General features: G+C 39.7%; 1 protein-coding gene across 1 annotated transcript in view; it reads left to right on the top strand.

Annotated features, from left to right (window-relative positions):
- ABCA13 (ATP binding cassette subfamily A member 13) overlaps positions 1-22,434 on the top strand; it is a 190,164-nt gene that overhangs the window by 80,556 nt on the left and 87,174 nt on the right. The window contains exons 27-35 of the mRNA XM_068147726.1: positions 1,216-1,285; positions 2,602-2,736; positions 4,942-5,079; positions 6,507-6,693; positions 7,534-7,752; positions 11,294-11,490; positions 12,255-12,412; positions 12,787-13,017; positions 19,105-19,195. Of these exons, the coding sequence (XP_068003827.1) occupies positions 1,216-1,285; positions 2,602-2,736; positions 4,942-5,079; positions 6,507-6,693; positions 7,534-7,752; positions 11,294-11,490; positions 12,255-12,412; positions 12,787-13,017; positions 19,105-19,195 (1,426 nt within the window). The remainder of the gene's footprint in view (positions 1-1,215; positions 1,286-2,601; positions 2,737-4,941; positions 5,080-6,506; positions 6,694-7,533; positions 7,753-11,293; positions 11,491-12,254; positions 12,413-12,786; positions 13,018-19,104; positions 19,196-22,434) is intronic.

The following is a 22,434-nucleotide window of genomic DNA, read 5'->3' as shown; positions in this document are numbered from 1 at the left end:
TGTTGCACAAATCATGGCTTAACTCTTTGAAAAGAACATATACCAAATTGAGCTATTGGCAAGTGACTAGAGGAAATGGATACAATCTGTGCCAGGGAAGCTTTAGGCTGGTTGTTGGGAAACATTTCTTCACTGAAAGGGTTATCAAACATTGGAATAGTGTGCCCAGAGCACTTGAGGAGTCACCATCCCTGGAGGTGTTTAAATGGCATGTGGACCTGGTGCTCAGGGATGTGATTTTGTGTTGACCTTGAAGTGCTGGGTTGAAGGATCCTGGTGGTTTCCTCCAATCAGACATATTCTGTAATTCTGTAATCCTGGGGTTTATACCATACTGAAAAAAATGGACAGTTTTTCAGTGTCAATTGCTCAAAGATATTGTTTCTTTGTATACAAATACACACAGATATGACTGTAGAATGCGAGCATAAATAGGCAGGGTGGATTCTTACCCCTTATTTGGGCCATAGACAGAGAAGTGTATACATCAGCTTGCATACTTTAAGATCAGTTATTTCAGAATAACTCTTCAGATATCCTGCAATTGCCCAAAATCAGAGGCATCAGTATGAGAGAAAGACAATAGTTTTTGAAGACAGGACAGACCATCAAGTGAGATGGTGAAACCTTAGCAATGTAAGAGGAAGCACACAGTTGAACTTCTCTGTTCAAGAGTGATCCAAGCCACTAATGATTTTGAATTTTTCATTTTCCAAGTAGCAGCCTATGTCATACTTCTCTCTTCCAACAACTGTCAGGATGTATACTTTTGTGATACAGCAAGACTATGTTGCTTCTTGGAAGCCAAATGTTATTTCCTTGCACAAAAAATACTGTCTCAGCATATAGTACTCAGTGTGTGTGTTCTTTCTGCCTCTGTATTTTCCTGAGTTCTGGCCTTACGAAAATAAGTAGGACCACTGCTTTTACTACAGAAAGTATATTCCTTTGCATGATTTTACTGTGTTAACATATTATATGTTTTTAGTATAGGGTAGATGTTATAAAGTTCATTAATATTTTCTAATATTAATAACTAGGTAAGTGGAGCTCTTTGAGGTGGAGCAAAGCACTCTTGCAGTATGTAGGAGAGCATCGCTAAGCATAAAAGGAAACTATTAGCCCACATGAAACAAAGACCTATTTATTTCATGAAGTTTGTTAATGACATGTTTTATTTGATGTTCATACCCTGTTTTTCTTCTGGTGTTCCAGTGTCTTCTTTCTACAACTGCCTTTGGGCAAGGAATATTCTTCATTACGTTCTTTGAGGGCCAAGAAATAGGTAAGCTCTCCTGTTAGCAGAAAAGCTTTTTAATTACTATTAAAAAAATCCTACAGTTAAAAAGCTTTTCACTTTGTTAAAAAAACCCACAACTCATTACTAGAGTTTTTGCCAAGGCATTTAGAGCAGTTCTTTGCAATTCCTCTTTGATGTCAGTGGCAACTTGAATCATAGAATGTTAAGGGTCCTTTAAAGGTCATCTAATCCAACTCAGCTCACAGTGAGCAGGGGCATCTTTAACTAGATCAGGTACACCTCTGCCCCTCACTGGCACTGTTTGAGCCAATGAAAACATTTGGAGTCTCACAAACATAGTGAACCCTACCATCTCCAAGCTAAGAGCTACCTGTATTGATGTTTTAGAAGAGCAAGAAGTGAATGTCTAGACTCTCAATAAATATCTACAAAAGATACAAATGTGTGTGGATTTTTCATACTTCTAGGCATTGAAAAAGTATCATGGTAGTACAAAAGTTGGTAAAAGTGGAAAAGAGGGTTGCAGAAAATACTGCTTAAATATCCCACAAGACACTTTGTCAAAATGACTCATCTTCACTGGGAAAAAAAGCAAAACATGCTTGTTGGGAAAACTGCTTTTCTGGACAATTATGGAAAAAGAATTGTAGAAACAATTTTGTGACCCACTGTACTGCAAATAAAGTAGCATGTTCAGGAGAAAAAAACAAACCAACAAACAAAAAAGCACTGCTGTTTGTAGAGCTACAATGCAGTTAGTTTTGTTTTCCATTTATCATTATATTAACCTTCTGTAGTACTGGTGTTTTGCACTTCAGTGTAATAAGTAATTTTTCACTGTTTGCTCTAGTTTACTCCTGAATACAGTCAATGAATGTAAATACTTGCTTCTTAGTTAGAATTCATGTAGTCAGGTTTTAATAGTTTTCATATTAACCATTATAGTAATGATGTTAAACTTTGTGTAACTCATATAAAACGTTAGGAGAATGGAATGAAACCTGATTTAGTGAAGAGGTCAGTGTCCAGTTTTGTCAGAATATCATAGTTATTTTTCTTTTGCTAAATTAAGGGCCAGCTAAAACTTCATAAACTGTGCTTTCCATAACAACCTCTCTGCATTTCCCCAGCAACAATGCCATCTGCTGTTCAGAAGAGAGGCTTATAAATGCATGGTAATTTATTATTATTCACTAGGGTTGCTGTTATTAACTATGGTCCTTTTTTGCATCAGTGCTTAAATACTAAGAAGTGTGTGGTGTTGATGTGTTTGTGGTCTTTAATGATGTACTGATTTAGCTTTGACTTCTTAAAAATCATTATTATTGCATTATTACCAGGAATTCAGTGGAATAATGTGCACCAGTCAGTGGCACAAGGAGGATACATAACTTTTGGATGGATGTGCTGGATGATGTTCTTTGACTCCATTTTATATTATATAGGGGGCTGGTATTTCAGCAATATTATTTCTGGTAAGATCATGGAGTTGCTCTAATTTCACGGTTTTGAAGAACTTATGGAATGGAATGGATACAACTGGCAACTAAACCAAAATTGTCTTTTTTCTGACTTGAGATTTTTCATGTGCCTGATTGCCTTTAGGGACTGGGTAAGAAAGTCTACTCAATACATAAATATTAAGTGCTACTAACACATGGACTGGAAATTGCTGCCAAACACAAGATATGTTTAGATTTCTTATGGCAATGATGGATGTTTGAAGGACTCAGGAATTCACAGACACAAGGCTTAGTCTAGAAGCAAAACTTCCTGTGAAAATGATGACTTTTTGGCAATACATGGGCTGAAACTCATGAACAACTTTTTTAGATTATCTTGAAGACTTCAAACCATATTTTGTGAATCTTATTGTGCTGGGTGATGCATTTTTAATCATAGCCCAATGACTCACTATCGCTTCCTCCAATTTGCATATGCCACATCTTTTTTCCCCAGCTACTCTATTTTTAAAATCTAAAAAAAAAGTTTTAAAAATTGCCTTGAAAGATAGAGTTGTGTGAAATATACAGCTGAATTGTAAAAGCTTTAGCTTAAGTTGACACCTGACCTTCAATGCCAATTGTGACCATTTGAGGCTGTCCCCTTAAGAAAGGGAATATGGTGGTTGGATATTTGTAAATGAAAAGACGGATCTAAGCTAATTTCATTGGTAGATTGGGAGGAAGCACCATCTGAACTGGGAGTGCAGCAGGGAATCCTGGGCATTCCTGCACTTTTCTGAGTCAGTCTGTTTTGCCCCTCCTTTGGTGGCAGCAGCTCGCTGTTTCTGGGCTTTCAGCCAAGGCTTGACCTTGAAACTGATAAGCTGCAAGGCCTGTATTAACTGCTTTCCAATTAACACATAACTGCTTCTAATTTTTTTTTCTCTTTTCTCTCTTTCTAACCCTCTCTGGGGAAAGGGGGAGAGAAGGGGGAGCAGAGGTGGGGAACCCCCTCAGCAGAGGGGGGGGACTCTCATTTCTGTGCTACCCTTCCAACCCTACAACACCAATTGAAATCCAAACATACAGAGGTTGCATTGTGTGAAGCCTGTGGAAGATCAGGCAATGCTAAAGTGTAGGCTGTGTGTAGGAGCTCATTTTTTTTGTCCTTTCTGTTTGCATGTAAAAAAATTATTTCTTAAATTATACAGTAATATAAAAATAGTCTTTAAGGATCAGCTTGACAGTTTACTGTTAAAAAATGAGACTCTTTGCCTTGGCAGAACATTTGGTGCATTTTCTCTCCTCTAGGTTGAAGGATTGGACATGGCACTTGGTGCCATGGTCTAGTCATGAGGTTGGTGGTGACAGGTTGGACTCAATGATCTTTGAGGTCTCTTCCAACCTTGGTGACACTGTGATACTGTGATTATGTTAGACTGTGCCTATATGTTGTTAAGTCTATGATTCTGTTACACTTTAAAGCTGATTTATTAGAATAAACCTTTATTAGAATAAACCAAACCAGGTTGGAAGAGACTTTCAAGATCATCGTGTCCAACCCATCAACCAATCCAACCCACCCAAACAGCTAACCCATGGCACCAAGCACCCCATCAAGTCTCCTTCTGAACACCTCCAATGATGGTGACTCCACCACCTCCCTGGGCAGCCCATTCCAACGGGCAATCACTCTTTCTGTATAGAACTTCTTCCTAACATCCAACCTGAACCTCCCCTGGCGCAGCCTGAGACTGTGTCCTCTTGTTCTGGTACTGGCTGCCTGGGAGAAGAGACCATCATTTGCCTGTCTACAACCTCCCTTCAGGTAGTTGTAGAGTGTGATAAGGTCACCCCTGAGTCTCCTCTTCTCCAGGCTGAGCAACCCCAGTTCCCTCAGTCTTTCCTCATAGGGCTTGTGTTCCAAGCCCCTCACCAACTTTGTTGCTCTTCTCTGGACTCGTTCCAGCAAGTCAACCTCCTTCCTAAACTGAGGGGCCCAGAAGTGAGATAGAGATAGTGTGAAGCACAATAGCACTAAGGAGTGATATTTTATGGCAGGACCTTGTGTTATGGCCAAATGAATTTTTTTCACTTTATTTTAGTAGGTCAAGTGCAGTTAAGAGTTTGAGCCTAATCAGCTCTTTGTAAGTAGTGATAGGACATTAGTAGTCTACAGACAAATATAAAATTACTGTAAATTTTGAAACTGTTTCTATCACAATTATAATTTAGGACAGTTTGGATTAAAAAGAAGATGGTACTTTCCTGTCACTCTTTCCTACTGGAAGAACCTGTGTGGTGCAGAGAGGAGGAAGAAACATTATTTGAATTCCAATATGCTTTTCTTCAATGAAAATCTCCAAGAAAAAGGTTTGGCCCTTTTCTGAATGATGTGCTGATTTTGATCAATCTGCTTTTATCATGGCTTGGTCCTATATTATGTGTTTAGATCTCACCTCTTTCTTCCTCCATTATATAGTGTATATTAACACTATATAGTGTATATATCACATTGTACACTAACTGTTAATTGTGCTTTCACTGGCCATGCAGGGTCATGGGCTGGACTGAATGAACTTTGAGGTCTCTTCCAACTAGATACAGTCTGTGATTCTGTGAATCATCCAATTAAAACTATTGTACACAAATATTTAAGAAAGCTGAAAAAAAAAAGTAAAATAATTATTTCTTGAGTTCATCCTGTCACAGTGTATTTTCTCTTTGCTTTCTTATAATCTTCTGGAGTTCCCCAAACCCTTTCATACTCTTGCTGAATCTGAAATTTCTTGTGCCTTATTAACCCTTTTTTTTCCCCGGCAGTTTGATTTTTTTGTTGGTCCTCATCTGCTGTTTTTATTTGATTCTTATTTCAGTGGAGAAAATAACCATGTGCATTTCTTCCCCTTCTATTTCATATTTCCCTCTTCTATAGCCACTTTTTGTTCTGTCTCTGCTTCTTAATCTTTTGTTTAAAAAGCTGCTGTTATTGTAACTAATTTTTATCTGCCTCCATCTGCTTTCACATCTCTTTTGTTTCTTTGCTCATTGCTTAAAATTAATTCATTTTGTAAAGTTAATTTTTCCCACTTCCAGCTCTCTTTAAGGGGATTCTCCCTTTTCATTTATGTTTTGTGAATGAATATTCCCTCTTGGGGCTTAGGAAAACATGACTGGTTATTGTGGTTCTTTTAGCAGTTACAATATCTTGCAAATGTCTCTAGCATAGGTGAAAAAGCTGAAAAAGTGAGCACTTCTATGTATTGGTATCTCCTAAAACAAGACCAACTTGAAAAGGTCTTTAGGTTCATTGTTTAGACTAAACTGTTGCTTTGAATAATTTAATGAAGAGATCTGCTTTGCTTTATTGGCTGAGGGAATTAACAACATTAACTTGCCATGCCTGCCAATGCAATGTTACATGTCTGAGACTGGATGGGATATATATTGAGTAGTTCACACAGTTATGGGTGTAAAATTATGTTTTTGAGCAATGTTATTTTAATTGGTTTTCTACTAGAAATAAAACAATGGTTTTGTGACTCTATGGAGATGTATGTGGACATGCACACAACTTGACATAATTGTCTTAGGTGGATTTTTGACACTGCAAATAGGCCAAATTACTACCAAGCGTTATTTGATTTGATTTTACTGGACCATATGTCACTTCGGACCATCTGAACGTCTGTTCCAGGATTTGGCAAATGGCAACAGGGATTAAGTTAATTTGTTATTCTCTACACACACATATGTTTAGATTCAGCAGCTCTCTTGATCTGATGCTCTTGCCCACACAGACCCAGCACCTCCAAGATGGAAAGGCTCTTGCACTGAGGGAACCACCATTGGTGTTGTGCTGCTGTCACTCACCAAAGAGCATTTGGATGGTCAGAAGGCTGTTGTTAAAGATCTCAGCCTCACTTTCCATAGAGGTCAGATAACAGCACTCTTGGGACCTAATGGAGCTGGCAAGACAACACTTATGTAAGTCTGCCATGTAATGCTATTACACTCCCCTCTTATCTCTGCTAGGCTTTTTCACTTCAAACTGTTTGTGAACTCCTTTCTTATGTCCTTTTTCTAAGAAAAAAATAAACCCCCCAAAGCAAACAACCAAACCCACAAACAACATGAAAAGTGAAGGCTATATATCTACCACAAAATCAGTGTAATGGGTGCCCTGCACTTCTTGAAAGCATGCTGTAATAGTTCAGGAGCAGCTTAAGTAGAAGCTGGGTGTCTAGTTATGGATATCTCAGGACATGTATAAGGAAAGTGTTTTCTGGTGTCCCATTTGTGATCCTATCACATGCAGAGTGTGGGATTTTATAGTGTTTTGTGCTTTGTTCCTAGAGGTTGCAAGTGAAGTCTTTTTTGACAGCTCACCAGAGACAAGAAAAACAAAATAAAAATCACATTTAAAAATGACTCCATGAAGAATTTTATTGGCTTCTACCTTTATGTTGAATATGACTGTCTTTAAAAAAACCAGTGATGCAAGATGTGACCCATTTAGGAATTACTCCTCATCTAGAACACACACATGAAAAAGGAACCAGTGGTGTGTTATATTTAATTGGAAAAAGCTGGACTTTCTTCTGAAGGAAGGAAGGAAATGAAGGATTGTTGAGATCTTAGAGGTTTTTTGTTTGGTTGTATTTTTCTTTGTTTTAAAATAACTTTCAAATCATTAGTGGTGTTTTCATACCTGTGCTTTATGGAATGAGTGTTGCTCTAAGAATGTGCCTCAGGAAATCCAAGTGTGAGCTTCGTTATACAGTCATTACACAGAAGATCTAGTTGAATTTGTTTTTTCTTTATCAGATCACTGTTGACTGGTGTGTATCCACCGAGCTCTGGTACCATCATTATTAATGGAAAGGACATTCGTACCGATTTGTCTGCAATCAGAACAGAGCTGGGTGTTTGCCCGCAGTATGATGTCCTGCTCAACATACTAACGGTGCGAGAACATCTGCTGCTGTATGGATCAGTGAAGGCACCTGGCTGGACAAAGGAGCAGTTGAATCAGCAGATCAGCGGGTAAGTTTGCTTTTCATTTATGGAAATAATCAGTAGTGTCTGTTGAAGCCACTCAGACAAGAAAGTGCTAAAGCAAAATTTCAAGTAAATGTAAATGGAAGCTGCAGGTTTTCCATGAGCTTTTATCATACTTCATATTCTGAAATTGTGCCTTGAAAATAGAGTTCTTAGTTTTCTAACTTTTACTTGAATGCATTTGTTGTGAAACATTCAATGTTTAAAGCTTAGTGTAAAGAACCATCCAATAATCCTGTTTTGACTGGAGTGGTCATGGTTAGCCTGGTAGCAGCTGCGATACTGCTGCCTCATACTGTCTGTCAAGTTGAAAGTAAACTGCTCTGTATTAACCCTGAGTTTTCAGGTAAGTTAACACTAATTGTGTGTGCTCCTGTGTTCCCTCACCTGCTGTAAAAGGGCAGGCTAGAAGACCAGAAAATGGAGGTAAACCCAGAGCTTGTTACAGTCTTTTAAAATAGGCTACCATCTTTTTCCTTTGTCAAATCCAGACATTAAATGTATTTAAGTGAAGGGTTTTAAAACCAGACAATCCAATAAGAAAAATAATCCAGAGTTCTGACATGACATCAGAAGATTTGCCTCTAGTCAGGTTGAGAATATTTGCTAGTGCTTTTAGGGTACTATTTCTCTCATATAAAACTAGATTATCTTCATTTTTGCTTCATGTATATTAAACTACTATTAAACTCTACATGGTGAGACCTTGTTCTCAAACAACAAACTGTATTTTCAGAACCTTAGGAATAAAATATGTGCTCTTCTAATAGTGTGACAGTATACATAATTTCTGTTTGCTTTCTGATTCATACTAGGCTGTGTGAAGGACTGGACATTTCCACACTTCAATGGAAATGCATGCCAGGTTGATGGAACTTCCCCATAAGCATGCAAATAGGAATGCAAAGACACATTTGTGGCCCAAAAGACAAAACAAACCTAGTGTCTGGTTAAAATTCATGCAAAGTAATATCCTTTATTTTATTGTGCTTAGACTGCTGATTTGTAATTTCAGCAGCAGTATGTCATACTAATGGCACATAAGAATGCTCAGGATTCTGCAGACCTTGCTACTAAGAAAATTATATATGTACTTTTTTTTTTTTTTTAAACAATGAATAGAAAAATAGCAAAATAATAAAATAAAGATTGCTTCTTAAGCAACCTCGACTGACTGGACAGATGGGCAGAGTCCAGTGGGATGTCATTCAACAAGTCCAAGTGCCGAGTGCTGCACTTTGGCTACGGCAATCCCATGCAGATCTATAGGCTGGGGTGGGAGTGACTGGAGAGCTCCCAAACAGAGAGGGACCTGGGGGTGCTGATCAACAGCTGCCTGAATATGAGCCAGCAGTGTGCCCAGGTGGCCAGGAGGGCCAATAGCATCCTGGCCTGCATTATGAATAGTGTGGCCAGCAGGAGCAGGGAGGTCATTGTGCCCCTGGACTCTGCTTTGGTTGGGCCGCACCTTGAGTACTGTGTCCAGTTCTGGGCCCCTCAGGTTAAGAAGGACATCGAAACACTTGAACGTGTCCAGAGAAGGGCAACAAGGCTGGGGAGAGGCCTTGAGCACAAGCCCTGTGAGGAGAGGCTGAGGGAGCTGGGATTGTTTAGCCTGGAGAAGAGGAGGCTCAGGGGTGACCTCATTGCCCTCTACAACTACCTGAAAGGTGGTTGTAGCTGGGAAGGGTTTGGTCTCTTGTCCCAGGCAACCAGCACCAGAACAAGGGGACACAGTCTCAAGCTGTGCCAGGGGAGGTTTAGACTCGAGGTGAGGAGGAAGTTCTTCACCGAGCGAGTCATTCGTCATTGGAATGTGCTGCCCAGGGAGGTGGTGGAGTCATCGTCCCTGGAGGAGTTCAAGGGGAGATTGGACGTGGCACTTGGTGCCATGGTCTAGTCATGGGGTCTGTGTTGATAGGTTGGACTCGATGATCCTCGAGGTCTCTTCCAACCTAAGCGATACTGTGATACTGTGAAAAAAAGAGATGTCTGCTAATGAAGTTAAAATAGTCTTCCTATATGTATGTCTATACAACAAATAGAGAAACCTATTTTCTTAAAAATGAAAAATTCTCTCAGGGTAAATTGAATTGCTTACGGACTGTATATATATGTATCTTCAAATGATTCAAGGGACTAATTTAGGCCTATTGAGCATTTTACACCTTACATCCAAGGCTGATAAGTTTTAGGTCAATGGCTAGATATTCAGTGTGCTGAAAAATAAATTGATAGTCTCTCAGTTCTGCCTTTATTGGGCATGTTTCGAGACACTTTGCAGATGCAAGATCATCAGAGGGCAAAGGCTGAGTAGGCAGTGCCCTTGAGGTGTCACTCAGTCCTTAACACAAGAATTAGATTAGTTTGGATTAGGTAATATTATGCTACCTAGGAATTACAAATCTGTTTACTTCACAAAAACATGTTCTGGTTGGTTGGTTTTTTGTTTGTTTGTTTGTTTTTAAAGTTACCTTATTTACTTCAAATAACTACATATTTTAAGGTTCTTTATGAAACTTTAAGGTTCTTTATGCAACTGCAAAAACTGAAGCACTGTTTGGGTTGTGAATCTTATAGTTTCATAGTTTCATTTAGGGTTGGAAGGGACCACAAGGATCATCTAGTTCCAACCCCCCTGCCATGGGCAGGGACACCCCACACTAGATCAGGCTGGACAGAGCCTCATCCAGCCTGCTCTTAAACACCCCCAGGGACGGGGCCTCGACCACCTCCCTGGACAACACATTCCAGGGTTTCACCACTCTCATGGTGAAGAACCTCCTCCTCACATCTAGCCTGAATCTCCCCACCTCCAGCTTCATTCCATTCCCCCTAGTCCTATCACTACCTGAGATCCTGAGAAGTCCTTCCCCAGCCTTCCTGTAGGCCCCCTTCAGATACTGGAAGGCCACAATTAGGTCACCTGGGAGCCTTCTCTTCTGCAGACTGAACAGCCCCAACTCCTTCAGTCTGCCCTCATAGGAGAGGTGCTCCAACCCTCTGCTCATCCTTGTGGCCCTTCTCTGGACACGTTCCAGCACCTCCACATCCCTCTTGTACTAGGGGCTCCAGAACTGGACACAGTACTGCAGGTGGGGTCTCCCCAGGGCTGAGTAGAGGGGGAGGATCACCTCCCTCGACCTGCTAGCCACACTTCTCCTGATGCAGCCCAGGATCTGATTGGCTTTGCGGGCTGCAAGAGCACATTGAGCGCTCATGTTGAGCTTTTTGTCCACCAGCACCCCCAAGTCTCTCTAAGAGTCTGCTGAAATCATTCAACAAACTGGGATGTATTTGATTTGACTTTAAAAAAAAGGTTTATTCTTATCCTGTGTAATACTTACCTAGAATTTGCATGTCAGGTGAGTTTTTAGTGGTAAAGATAGATTTATTATGTTTTTAATCACCAAATTGTATCATCAAAGTAGATTTTTCACTTTTACAGTAAGTCTGCTCTGAGCAGACATAATGTGACTGGAAAAACACTTTCGAAATTGGTCCCATTTCTGTACTCCTGTTTCAGAGCTCTGGAAGATCTGGATTTGTCTCAACATCAGCACAAACCTGTTGCAGCCCTTTCAGGTGGAATGAAAAGGAGGCTTTCAATTGCTATCTCCTTTATTGGGAACTCTAAGACAGTTGTTCTAGATGAGCCCACAAGCGGAGTAGATCCATGCTCTCGCCGTAGCATCTGGGATGTTCTTCTGAAGTACAAAGCTGGTACAAAGTTTATGCACATAATCTGCTGCTTCTTTTCCTTTATTGAATTCTGTTTCAATACATTTAAACAGGATAGTCAGGATATTAGTATTACTATTTGGTGAGTAGATATATTTATTCCAGAGGTGATATTTAACTGAGTTTGGGAAATTTTAAAGCATCCATGTGAGATTACAAAAATTGTTTGCTATGTCACAGGAAGAAGCCAAATCTAACAGCAGATCAAGCTTAATTTTGAGTGCTGTCCTGAAGTTTCTCTTCTCTTTATTTTTGTTATCTCCTCAAAATTATTTTGTGGTTTTCATTCCCTGTTTTGCATATACTTGCACCTATATTCTTCTAATTAAAATAGACTCATCAGACTGGAACATTAATTCTTTTAATTGCCATAAGGTTAGAAATGGATTGTGGGAAGTACACTCTCCAGCTAGTGAGCACTAAATTATCTGTAATAACTCACAGTGAATGATTAATTGAAACAGATTCTCTTGTTACATGGTTTTAAGGAATCTCTTAAGCTCTTAAAACAGCTCGAGGTTGTAATGACTTAATTCTGCTTATTATGTGTAGTACAAGGCAAATGCAATTTTTGACCTGATTCTAACTCAGACTGTAAATCTCAATGCAGGTTTTATTCATGTCGTGCAATTATGTTTTGAAGGGACCTGAAACACATTCCCTAAAAGTGCCTTCCTCAAAGCAAATTGTGAGCTGTTTCTCTAGAAACAAAATTTTCTAAGCATGTGCCGATCTTTGTGATACAGGTTGTACACTGATCTTTACCACTCACCATCTTGACGAGGCAGAAGTGCTCAGTGATCACATTGCCATCTTACAGCATGGCCAGCTGAGGTGTTGTGGTTCTCCCTCTTACCTGAGAGAAACATATGGCCAGGGACACAGCCTAACACTTATAAAAAAGGTATACAAAAAGTGTGCTGCACTGTACACTTAACCGTGTTTAGGTAACACCTGTGTATATTCTAAGGGAACCTTATGTCCTTACCAGGAAGTAATATGTGGTAGATTACTAAAGAGCCAGCAAAACATATTTTTATTAGCTTTCTTGGTTGTTTTGGGTGGATTATTGGTATTTACTATTATTAAGAAAGACATAATGGCATCTTTTTGAAATGTTGATGGCTTTGTCTCACCATTACTGGGAAGTAATCTCTGCATCACAGGTCTGATGCATTTTCATCAGTGGAAATTTTTTGTGTATGAATTCTACTGTCATATCCCATACTTACAGTAACATTTAATTTCTTGCACATGGTTATCTTTCTTTCCTCATAGCCTTCTGTGACTGAAATCCAGGATCCTAAGCATATTACTCAGGTCACATCTCTGGTGCAGACCCACATCCCGGAAGCCTTCTTGAAAGACAACAGTGGGACTGAGCTGACCTATGTGATTCCTGAAAGGACAGATAAGGCCTCTTTTAAAGGTCTTTTTCAGGCTTTAGATCAAAGCCTGCATCATCTACATGTGACTGGCTATGGCATTTCTGACACCACCTTGGAAGAGGTACTTTTAGCTTTATTCTGTAATGTTTTTGTGTTTGGTTTTTTGGTTAGAGAACATAGTCCTAGCTTCTGGCTACTCTTAATTGTACCTTTCATATTGTACAACAGTTTCTTGTCAGAAGCACATTATCTATAAAACAAAACAAAACAAAACAACAGGCAAAATACATACTTTATAATTTGGCTGTACTGTTAATTTCAACACCCACTCTCCTACAACTCATATCTTAAATCAAGAATCTGATGTGAAGACTGAGGAACTGTGTAACTTTTAAACATTTGTTTCTGCAGTTACTTAAGGAAAAAAGTAATGTGCTATTATTTAATGGAAAACAGTGTTGTTGTTGTCCTGAATCCCTAACACTAGAATGAGCTTTGAACTTGCAAGACTGAAGAGTTTGCAAGAGTTTGGGTAGCTCTTAGGATAGAAAAAAATTTGCTGAGAATACTTAGAATGTTCTAAAGCTTGAGACTTAGCAAATCTATGGTTAAATCTCTAAAGTGTATTCTGTGTGTGTATCTAGAGAGATGTGTATGTACATGCATATATATATGTATAGAGAGGAGTATGTGTGTGTAATTATATAGATGCATACATGAACATATATATATACTAATACATATACACATATAGGGATGCATATGTATCATAGTATCATAGTATCATTCAGGGTTGGAAGGGACCACAAGGGTCATCTAGTTCCAACCCCCCTGCCATGGGCAGGAACACCCCACACTAGATCAGCCTGGCCAGAGCCTCATCTAGCCTGCTCTTAAACATCTCCAGGGATGGGGCCTCAACCACCTCCCTGGACAACCCATTCCAGGGTTTCACCACTCTCATGGTGAAGAACCTCCTCCTCACATCTAGCCTGAATCTCCCCACCTCCAGCTTCATTCCATTCCCCCTAGTCCTATCACTACCTGAGATCCTGAGAAGTCCTTCCCCAGCCTTCCTGTAGGCCCCCTTCAGATACTGGAAGGCCACAATTAGGTCACCTGGGAGCCTTCTCTTCTGCAGACTGAACAGCCCCAACTCCTTCAGTCTGTCCTCATAGGAGAGGTGCTCCAGCACACACACCCCAAGTGGGTCAGAGATAAGACACTCTGTTATGCTTCTTCATCACTTCTGAATAGCCATATCAATGACAAGTTATTTTCCTTGGATTATTTTTGTCCTGACTATAACTTCTAAATGCCAGGATTCCCTAAACCACCACTGTTCAAGTACTGTATTACAAATCCTTTCATTTTTTTTTAAGCCTCTTCAAGTGATAATGAAAGACTAATATCAGTAGTTTTTGATGGACAAAACATACCTATTTTTGATTACACAATTCATTCAGTATCGCTTTGTGAAACTGATTTCTCCAGTGATTACCCATAGTGTTAAATATAAACAAAATTGGACTGTTTTCTAACAAAAAGTTTGAGATCACAGTATCACAGTACAACTTAGGTTGGAAAGGACCTCGAGAATCATCGAGTCCAACCTATCAACGCAGACCCCTCGACTAGACCATGGCACCAAGTGCCACGTCCAATCTCCTCTTGAACCCCTCCAGGGACTGTGACTCAACCACCTCCCTGGGCAGCCCGTTCCAATGACGAATGACTCGCTCGGTGAAGAACTTCCTCCTCACCTCGAGTCTAAACCTCCCCTGGTGCAGCTTGAGACTGTGTCCCCTTGTTCTGGTGCTGGTTGCCTGGGAGAAGAGATCAACCCCTTCCCGGCTACAACCACCTTTCAGGTAGTTGTAGAGGGCAATGAGGTCACCCCTGAGCCTCCTCTTCTCCAGGCTAAACAATCCCAGCTCCCTCAGCCTCTCCTCATAGGGCTTGTGTTCAAGGCCTCTCCCCAGCCTTGTTGCCCTTCTCTGGACACGCTCAAGTGTTTTGATGTCCTTTTTAAACTGAGGGGCCCAGAACTGGACACAGGACTCAAGGTGTGGCCTAACCAAAGCAGAGTCCAGGGGCACAATGACTTCCCTGCTCCTGCAATGCTCCTCTTTCCTATTATTACAAAGGTGATGCACTTTAAGGCCTGTCAGACATCATGTGCTTACTGTATTTTTGCTGCATGAGCTATAAATATAAAAATTAATGAGGTCAGATATTTAAAACTGCATCAGGAGGTCTGAGTTTTGGTTTTGCAAGTTTAGGACTGATCATCTTATACGATAATTGGGGAAAAAAAAACCAAAACTCAAGTAACTCAAGTAAACCTAAACTGACAATCGTTCATGAGATTTATTGAACCAATATGCCATGGATAGCTGCTGTATCCTGAAGCGATCCACTGGGAGATATCTCTAGGACTATATTGATTTGCCGTATATGTTTTAGCACCCTGCACAAAGATGTAGGATCTGCCTTTGTATATATTTTTTTAAATGAGATTCTAAAGAATGATCTCTCAGCCAGTATGTGGTTTCCTTTGAAACTAAGCCCTATATGACTGAGTTATTTATAAAGGAACAAAAATAATTTAAAAAGCATCTCTTCACTCATGGTACACAAAATTAAGGAGGCAAATATTTGCTGTGGTGGGGGGAAGAGAAAATGTTTAGTAAATGTTTTGCATAATGCTATAAACTACGTTTCTGCTATACAATTCTATGAAATAAGTCGATATCATATTGAGAAATTATTTTCTTTCAAGTTATATATAATGATTAACATGCTATAAGAAAGAATACTGATCTTTATGAAACTATTTACAACCAGGTCACCTGCTCTTGTGGGGTCAGTCTGGGGAAGTCTCTAGACTCTCTGACATAATGGGAATCAACAATACAAAGAGGGAGTTTTGGTGTGGGGGCCCTGTTACTTGTTGAAGAAGCACTAATAAAGACTACTTGGGGAGCCACAAGATCTAGTATAGAGGAGCTTCTTAGATGAGGTTCCCTTTTAAGGGAGGATCTTCCCCAGTGCTAGGCAAGCCATTTGTCTTCTGAGATCATGCTGTTTGTGGACCCTTGTGTCTGGGCTTTCAGTCCTTAGGATGCAAATTCTTGTATTGGGATGCTGCTTAAACAAGACTTGTGCTAATGAATCTTGGATCTGAATTTGTGGTTTCTGGGTTTTGCCTTAATAGAGATTAAGACCAGTTTGAACTGTCACTAGCTCACATCATTGGGATGCAAGATATGAAGGAGGCACATATTGAACATTTTTAGATGAGTATGAGAGGTAAACTGTCCAGAGCCATTGGCACCTACAGAGGTCCCAAAGATGAGATGGTGCTATTGTTTGTTTGTTTGTTGTTTTGGTTCGGTTTTGGTTTTTTTCTTAAGTATAAATGCAGTTATGTCCTTCTTCATGAATTTAAACCCTTTGGTTTAAATTCAACTCTCTCTTCACTGAGAGAGTTGTTAGCCATTGGAATGGGCTGCCCAGGGAGGTGGTGGAGTCACCATCCCTGGAGGTGTTCAAGAGGGGATTGGACGTGGCAGTTGGTGCCATGGTCTAGTAGTCATGAGGTCTTGGGTGACAGGTTGGACTTGATGATCTTTGAGGTCTTTTCCAACCTTATTGATTCTATTCTATTCTATTCTATTCTATGAATCTATATACAATCTCAGTTAAGGTATATATTGAGATTTTTCCAGAACTGGCATCTGTAAATTATATGTGAGGTTATCACAGAACATGAGGAAGCTTCCTCAGTGTGATGCATGTGCCACTCAGTTTGAGAGCTTGCTTTTGGTTGTTTTCTGAAGGGGAGATTTAAAAAGAACTTTGAAGGTAGTAATAGATATTTATGTATCATTCTTCAGCTTGAAGTGTTAATGTATTAATTTGGAGTGATATCTGTCATCTCTGCATCTCATCAGTAGTAATTTCAAATTCAGTTCTCCATTTTTTTTATCAAAAGCCTCTTTGCCTTGGCAAAGCATCGATAGCACATAACAGTGCTATTTAGTCTATTCAAGCAATTCAATGTGGAAACAAAGAACTCTGACTTTAAAGCAAGAGATGTGTTATAATTTTTATGTTTTCCATTCTTTTTGTTCTCCCATACACTCACCATTATTCTTTTTCAGTCTAAGGGACACTCGCACTCTCTAAAAATCTTTCTCTTCTAAGGGAAACCAAGCTTCCATTCATACTTCAAAGGAATCCTGAAGTTCTGTCTAAAACAGTTCCTGATGCTTTCAACTCTCACTAATGTATTTGTTTCATTTTAGTTTTAAAATATATTTTCCAACAATTGGAATTTGGTTACTGTATAACACTTGCATTCTAAAGAGTGTTAGTAGAACCAAAAGGAGAATAGAAGGCTTGTTATTTAAATTAAGCATACACTGAATGCTCTGATGATGTTTCAGTCTTTGGCAACTCTGTAGATTTCAAAACTTATTGCTTTTTTTTTGCTTTGCTTAGAGAAGGGAGTAAGACTGTTGAAACATGTTTGCAAAATAAGACATGCCTGTTAATCACAGTATCACAGTATAACTAAGGTTGGAAATGACCTCAAGGATCATCGAGTCCAACCTATCAACACAGACCCCATGACTAGACCATGGCACCAAGTGCCACGTCCAATCCCCTCTTGAATGCCTTCAGGAATGGTGACTCCACCACCTCCCTGGGCAGCCCGTTCCAATGACGAACGACTCGCTCGGTGAAGAACTTCCTCCTCACCTCGAGTCTAAACCTCCCCTGGTGCAGCTTGAGACTGTGTCCCCTTGTTCTGGTGCTGGTTGCCTGGGAGAAGAGACCAACCCCTTCCTGGCTACAACCACCTTTCAGGTAGTTGTAGAGGGCAATGAGGTCACCCCTGAGCCTCCTCTTCTCCAGGCTAAACAATCCCAGCTCCCTCAGCCTCTCCTCATAGGGCTGTGTTCAAGGCCTCTCCCCAGCCTTGTTGCCCTTCTCTGGACACACTCAAGTGTTTTGATGTCCTTCTTAAACGGAGGGGCCCAGAACTGGACACAGTACTCAAGGTGCGGCCTAACCAAAGCAGAGTCCAGGGGCACAATGACTTCCCTGCTCCTGCTGGCCACACTATTCCTAATGCAGGCCAGGCTGCCATTGGCCTTATTGGCCACCTGGGCACACTGCTGGCTCATATTCAGGCGGCTGTCGATCAGGAAAGGAACACACAAACAAAAAAAAAAATCTCCACAGTGTTATTTATTTGTCTAGAAGCTATTTTGCTGCAAGTTCATAAGCTGTCTGTTCATTTTATTAATTGTTATTTTATCTGTTGCAAATGCTTCTCATTTATGTTAGTTAAAATGGGGAGGGGGTCATTCACATTGTGAAAAAGAGACTATTTTTTCCTCAAATGGTACTAATTTTATATGAGACTTGGAGAGAATCTGGGATATTTATACTGATTTTTTTTTTTTTTTGTATAAGATGTATAAACTTTCTACCAGAGAAAGATGACATTTTCTTTTTTTTCTTGGATGTAAATGAAAAAAACCATAATGTAGTACTACTTTAAATTATCTTTCCTGAAATGACCAGAAAGTTTGCCCAAAATTTTCAAGGGAAAGCCATATACATTCTTGAATTGTTTTAGTGTTAAAACACTTTGTCGCTTCTAGTGAGATTCAGTTTTATTGAGAGAGCTTTAACATGTAGTAATGGCCCAGTCATATTAATCTGTTTCACTGTAGCATTGCCGTCCAACCAGATTTTTTTCTGGAATGAAAAAGCACTTCCTCAATGGTTTTTGTCAGCTTGTTTAGTTTGGTTTGCTTGACAGAATCTGTGTGCTGAGAGCCCATTAGCAAGCAGGTCCAAGGCACCAAATTAGCATGTGGCTTTGGGCAGTCAGGATCTTCTTTCAGGGTCTAATACAGAAATGTCAGAAGTTGTTAGTGTCTTCTGGCCTTACAGTTGTTAACGGTCAAAAGTGTTCCCTGAAAGCTGGCAGGTAACAATTGCAATCAATAACCAATTATATTGGCTAAGCAAAATATGGTTTATGTACCAGCCAGACCTTAGCAAGTCAAGAAATATGTTTCCATAACTACAAAGTACTGAAAAATGACTGTTTTTTATTGTCTGTCATATATATCAAGTAGTTTTTAGAGAATGGACTTTTAATTATTTTTTTCCTATTCCATGAAAGATATTTCTGAAGCTACTGCAGGACTCAGAGAGGATACCTTGTGTTCCACAAGTGACACACCTGGACCATACAAATGCTGCTGAATCAGCCTGTAAGTAGAAAATTAGGTACCTTCTGAAGTGGCTAGCTTCATAAAGATCACAAATGTGAAGATAAACATGCATGAATTTCCAAAAGTAGAGGAATGAATAAGCAAATGGTGAATACTGCCTGCTACTGTTCGATAGTCATTTTTGTCTATGTGTGTGATGTGATCTGCCTTGAGTGGTAGGTTTTTATGTGTCTTCCGTGATTCACTTCTCTACCAGTTCACAGTCATCTTCCCACCCTTCTACTATATGTGCACATGCACACAAGCATTCTCTTACTGCTTCCTACCAGTCCCTGGTGACTAATTACCCTCTTAGACTGATGCTAAAAATGGATACATATTTCTGTGATATACCACTGATATAAAGTCTGTAAGGTCTTAGGAAGGTGTCTTCATCTCCATCCATGTGCAAATTAAAAAAAAATGGAAGATGATCTGCCCTTTCAAGTGGAATATTATTTCAGGTTATGTATTTGTTTAAAAACAAGTTCCTTCATGCTTTGTGATTTCCTGACCTGCAAGCCTGAGAGAAGTTTTTTCAGTAACATTTCTGATACCTTAGGAAATCTATTCTCTTTGAAAACTCTTCTGAGAAGTCATTAATGTGATACCTTGCAAAATACAAGGTTCAGGTTCTCTAATGACAGTGCCACCAAGCTTATATTTTCTCATTTTCCCCAGAATTCTCACACTTCTATACTTCCATGTTTCTTTCTATTTGATGATTTATATTTTGATTATAGTTTCTGTAGAACACAACCACGGATACGTCCTGACTGTGACTGAGGACCTTCACTGTTACAGTAAATGGATTAATAATTTTGAACCAAGCTTTCTTAAGATAAATTCCATTTGATCTGAGTAATCAGTGCCAAGAACAGTGGTCTAAGATGAGACCTTTTCTAACAAAATGCAAGCTTGATTTGATGACTTTTTCCACATGATCTTTTTTTTTGGAACTATATAGATCCCCGTTGAATCATTGAATGTGTAATTATAATACCAACACCCTCTCACTAGGCAAATAAAATGTCCACTACAGTGAGTGGTGAGAACAAGACTTCCATGTAAAGTACAGCTTTGTTGTGTATTTCTTCAAGGCTCAGCTAAGACATCCAAACCAATTTCGAATCATAGAAGTGTTTTGATTAGAAAAGACATCTAACATCATCAGGTCCAACCACTGACCTAACACCACAGTGGCTATTAAACCATGTCCCAGAGTGCCATGTCTGCATGGTTCTTGAACACCTTGAGGGATGGTGACTCTACCACCTCCCTGGGTAATTTATTCCAATGCCTGACCACTATCTCCATAATGAAATTTTTCATAATATCCAACCTAAATCTCCCTGGAACAATTTCAGGCCATTTAATCTCATCCTATTACCTAATACAAGAGAGAAGAGACCAACTTCCACCTCACTACAACCTCTTTTAAGTCCTCCTCTTCTCCAGAGTAAACAATCCCAATTCACTCAGCCATTCTTCTTAACACTTGTTCTCTAGACCCTTCACCAGCTTTGTTGCCCTTCTCTGGACATGTTCTAGCAACTCAATGTCTGTCTTGTAGTGAGGGGCCCAAAAGTGGACACAGCATTTGAAGTGTGGCCTCACCAGCACCATGTACAGGGGCATGATCATTTCCCTGTTCCTGCAGATCACACTATTCCTGATCCAAGTCAGAATGTTGCTAGCCTTCTTGTCCACCCGAGCACATTTTTGGCTCATGTTCAGATGGCTATCAACCAGGTATTTTTCTGCTAGGCAATTTTCCAGCCACTCTGCCTGAAGCCTGTAGCAGTGCATGGGGTTGGTGTGACCCTTGTGCATAATATGGCACTTGGCTTTGTTAAAGCTTATACAATTGACTTGTCCAGGTCTCTTTGCAGAGCCTTTCTATCTTCAAGCAGATCAACACTCTCAGCCAATTTAGTGTCATCTTCAAACTTACTGAAGGTGCTCTCAATTCTCTCATTCAGAAATTTGATATAGATATTAAAGAGAAGAAAAAAAAAATCCTGTCTGCTCTACATTGAAGTTTTGTTAAAATTTACGGTTCTTAAAGTAATGCAAGGAGAGTATACTGTTCCTAACAACTTGGTATCTTTTACCATCTGTATTCCAAAACACATAACTTGGCATTTGTTCATGTTATTAATAAAGAATCTAGTAATCATAGCCTCTGTATTTTCAGTCTGACAAATTATAGAAAGAAAATGTCAGAGTAATGCCATTCCTTTGGGGATGCGAGTACTGGAAAATTATCATTCATTGCAGGTGACTGTCATTCATCATTAAGGACACTTGAGAAGTATAGGCAAAAGGGATCTAGAAAATGGTCATGAAAGGTATCCATCATTGTCAAAGATAACTAGAATATTCTATGGGCAATAGCTTGACCTGTATAATTTTGCCTTTGAAAGCAGATTCAAAGGCAGTCAAACTTTCTGTTGTCAAAGCAGTCAAATGAATTTTCAAGACCCCTAGAGCAAACATCTGGGTTATTGAGAAGATCACAAGATGCTGCAGTTTGATTTGTAAAAGAATTTGGACTTGAGAGCTGCTTTGACAAATCACGGATCTGAGCATAAGCAGGGCTATTTGCTATCCTTTACTAGTACTGAGCCCTTGAAGGTTAGGATTGTGTAGAAGCCAAAATGGTGTCTCTTGTCTCGCAAACCAGAAGGTGTAGTGGGCGGTGTGCGTGTCCTTTCTTAAATGAAACTGCAGAAAATTGGTACATGATTTAGGCTGGTGACCAATTGCAAAAACAGACAAGAGACATTACCTCCTCAAAATATGTCAATATCTCACTGAAGCTGGAGCTTTAATAATTTCTGGTTATATTTTACAATGTCTTATTCTAAAGTCTGGCTGGAATAGAGCTTATTTCCTTCTAAGCAGCCCTTATGGTGCTGTGCTTTGAATTTGTGACTAAAACAATGTTGATTACATACCAGTGTTTTGGCTATTGCTGAGCAGTGTCAAAGCTTTCTTTTTTTCCCACCCTACCCCCACTTGTTGTGTTGAGGGTGAGCAAGAATCTGGGAAAGACCATGACCTAGACAACTGAGCCAAATCGACCAGTGTTATTCAATGCCATATAGTGTCATGCTCAGCAGTAAAAACTGGGCTTTTTTTAGATCCTGGTAGAGGAGGAGGAGTGTGATTGAAGAACTCTGTGCTGCTTAGCTGATGGCCATGGTCAAAAAGTTACAATAATGAAAATTAAACTC

The sequence above is a fragment of the Melanerpes formicivorus genome, unplaced genomic scaffold (genome assembly GCF_026170545.1).
Source record: "Melanerpes formicivorus ecotype bairdi unplaced genomic scaffold, bMelFor1.0.p_v2 SCAF_15, whole genome shotgun sequence".
Lineage (NCBI taxonomy): Eukaryota > Metazoa > Chordata > Aves > Piciformes > Picidae > Melanerpes > Melanerpes formicivorus.
This window is presented reverse-complemented; position numbering and strand designations above follow the sequence as displayed.